Here is a 2,961-nt window from a genome sequence, read left to right on the forward strand (position 1 = left end):
GTTCCAAAAAACAAAGATCTGCAACAACAGTGGCAGGCTATTGTACGTCGAAATTACGACGTGCAATTAACGCAAAAACATTGCGTGTGAAAAAACCACTTTCACCTAAGCAATATTGTGTGGCAAAACGTTTTAAAGGATGGAAATATAATTGGCGTGGTCAGTAAATTCATAAAATGATACGTTTATATAGTACGTATAGTATCATCAAATATATTGCAAGTATTTTGTTATTTTTTACGGTGCTAAAACTCAAATTCCGCGACTGAAATCTGGCACTGTTCCATCGATTTTTCCATGGACAGAATTTGTCAACATCGTCGACACACATCCGTCGGAGAGCGCAACATTCGTCCAAGTCTTTGTTTCTACAGCAACTGCAGAGATAGCACCGGATAAAGATACTTCTATCGATATGTCAATCTCCAATGAAGCTTTTGGAGCTACAATGGAGTCAATAAAGGCAATCGATAAATCATTGGAAATAATGGATACTTCTAAGAACGAACGGAGCGAACCCATTACTGATGTATTTACATTATTATTTATTATTACTTATTATTTACATATTTAAAGTCTATTTAAAAATATTATTATGGTAGAACTGTTACTTAAGTTTTTTTTCCTCTGTTTCTACAGGTATCGAATGTACTGGATAAGACCCGTTTGATGTTGCAGTCAATGGAGGCAATCAAATTTTTGGAAATAATGAATACTTCTGAGAGCGAACCCGTTACTAATATATTGACATTATTATTTATTATTGTTATTTAGTACTTACATATTTAAAGTGTATTTAGCAATATTATGTTAGAACTGTCACTTAAGTTTCTTTCCTCTGTTTCTATAGGTACCGAGTGTGCTGGATAAGGCCCGCCGTTTGACAGTGCAGGACATTTTACATAATACTATTCGCATGCCGTAGGCTTGGCAGATGGCAAATCAAATTTTCGATGGAATCTACTCATTGGATTTTACATCAGCAGTTATTATAAAAACTTTCGAAATATTGTCTCCCTCCAGATTGAAAAAGAAATAATTTTATCCGAGGATAACGAGGGCATAAATGTAAAGATAAATGTTATGGGCCATCTGTCGCTGCAATTGGATTATTCAAGAAATCAATTACTGAGATTGAGCATCTCAAAATCTTGCTAAGTCAAATGGATTCTATGAAAATTTGTATCGGCTTTTTAAGGCATGAACTGCAACAAATAGACCACCGTTACGCTTACAAAGATAAATCGGGTAAGTGGCAGCATAATAAGTGTCTGTTGTTATTGAGCAATAGCAAAAAAGCATGCAAACATTGCATTCCTTTGAAAAGAACATTGGCCAAACGTATATTACGAACAAAACAATGTGAGAAGAAGAGCCAAAGTATACGCCTAACGCATTCAATGACAGAACAGAAGCTGTTACAGCGTATACAAAAACTAAATGCAGCAACCAAAAAAATGAATTCCCGAGCTATACACTCTCTTAAAAAATTGAAAGCCCTTGCAAAAAAGAAGCTAAATTTAAAAAAATTTATAAAACAAAAACGGAAGAACTGTTGATGGATCAAAATATTCCGGAAAATCAGTGTATTGCAATAAAGGAAATTTTGCAAACAAGTCGATGCAAAAGCTTGAAAGGAAGACGATACTCCTAAGAATGGATCCTGCTATGCATGTCAATACATATGCGTTCTCCTCGAAGCTACAGATTCCTTCGCAACCAAAGCATATTGCCTTTACCTGCTATACAAATAATTCGAAGGCAAAGATTTCTCAGAAACTTCTTACATTAATGTGCAATATTAAATCCGATAAATACAGATTTAATTTTTTACAGGTATCTCTTTATTATCGATATGAAGTGTAGATTTAATAAGAATTTTTTCAAATTGTTCACCAAATTTATGGCCGACAAATTAGATTTACAGAGGCACGAAGCGTTTCTCATCAATGAAATGTCCACTTGCAAAAGTATCAGCGTAAAGAGTACTAATCTAACGTACAAAGGTCTTGTGGATTTTGGTGAAGATAATCACCCCACAAATCTGAATGAAAAAGCAGACCACGGATTAGTTATAATGTTTAAACTATTCGCTGATGTGTATATTCAACCAATTGCTGTCTTTGCTTCACGCGGACCAGTCACTGGCTACGTATTAACACAACTTGTAGTAAAAGCAATTTCACTGGTAAAAAATGCTGGAGCTAAAGTTCACGCCGTTATTACCGATGGTGCTTCAACAAATCGAAATTTTTGGGAAAATATAGGAGTGAGCGGAAAAAGGAAGGGACTAAAAAATTATTTTTTACACCCTATGGTGAAGGACAGAAAAGTTTTCGTCTTCTCTGACACTCCACATTTTATTAAGACCATTCGCAACCGGCTTGCCAATAATTCGCAGCTAAAGGTAATTTATAATGTATTGAATGTTTTTATTGTAACTTGATTTTGCATTTGCATTGTGATGATTATTGTGAATCATAAATAATTATAAAATTTTTGTGTTATTAGATGGATCCCAACGGATTATTCATAAAATGGGAACATTTTCACATTCTTCAAAAAGAAGATAGTAAATTGGTTTTAACTCTTAGAGTATGCAATAAACTCACCAATAATCACATTACTTTAAAATGCTCAGATAAAATGAGAGTTTTTTTAGCCGTACAGGTATATTAACAATATAGCTTTATTACTTATTTTATAGAGGAAATTTAATGTTTCTTCAACATAAAAAGAAAACATATATGTGTATATATATATATATATATATATATTGGGACGTGGCAGTTTTATCTGCCTCGCCACTTCGTCCTCCGCCTGAGCATAGCGCAAGGAGGCGCGTAAGGCCGGGTCGGGCACTCAGCGAGAGAGCGAAATCTCCGGCGGGACTGCGGCGCGTATTGATTTCATTTATTTATTCGCGGCTTATTTCATGTATCTGCGGGCACCTTGACAAAC

The 2,961-nt window shown here is 34.8% G+C and overlaps 1 protein-coding gene across 1 annotated transcript; it reads left to right on the forward strand.

Annotated features, from left to right (window-relative positions):
* Nucleotides 1–545: 545 nt before the first annotated feature.
* On the forward strand, nt 546–2,679 carry LOC120358333. Its single transcript, XM_039452248.1, has 2 exons — nt 546–2,407; nt 2,512–2,679. The coding sequence occupies exons 1-2, from the start codon at nt 1,856–1,858 to the stop codon at nt 2,677–2,679; spliced, it is 720 nt and encodes a 239-aa protein (XP_039308182.1). The 5' UTR covers nt 546–1,855.
* The last annotated feature ends 282 nt before the right edge of the window (nt 2,680–2,961 follow it).

Source organism: Solenopsis invicta, chromosome 7 (genome assembly GCF_016802725.1).
Source record: "Solenopsis invicta isolate M01_SB chromosome 7, UNIL_Sinv_3.0, whole genome shotgun sequence".
Taxonomy (NCBI): Eukaryota; Metazoa; Arthropoda; class Insecta; order Hymenoptera; family Formicidae; genus Solenopsis; species Solenopsis invicta.

What these genes read in the sequence shown, in the direction of transcription:
- LOC120358333 (XM_039452248.1), top strand. Translation starts at nt 1,856, where the DNA reads ATGAAGTGTAGATTTAATAAGAATTTTTTCAAATTGTTCACCAAATTT. An exon ending in CCAATAATTCGCAGCTAAAG is followed by an intron (nt 2,408 to 2,511) that starts GTAATTTATAAT and finishes TTGTGTTATTAG; the next exon opens with ATGGATCCCAACGGATTATT.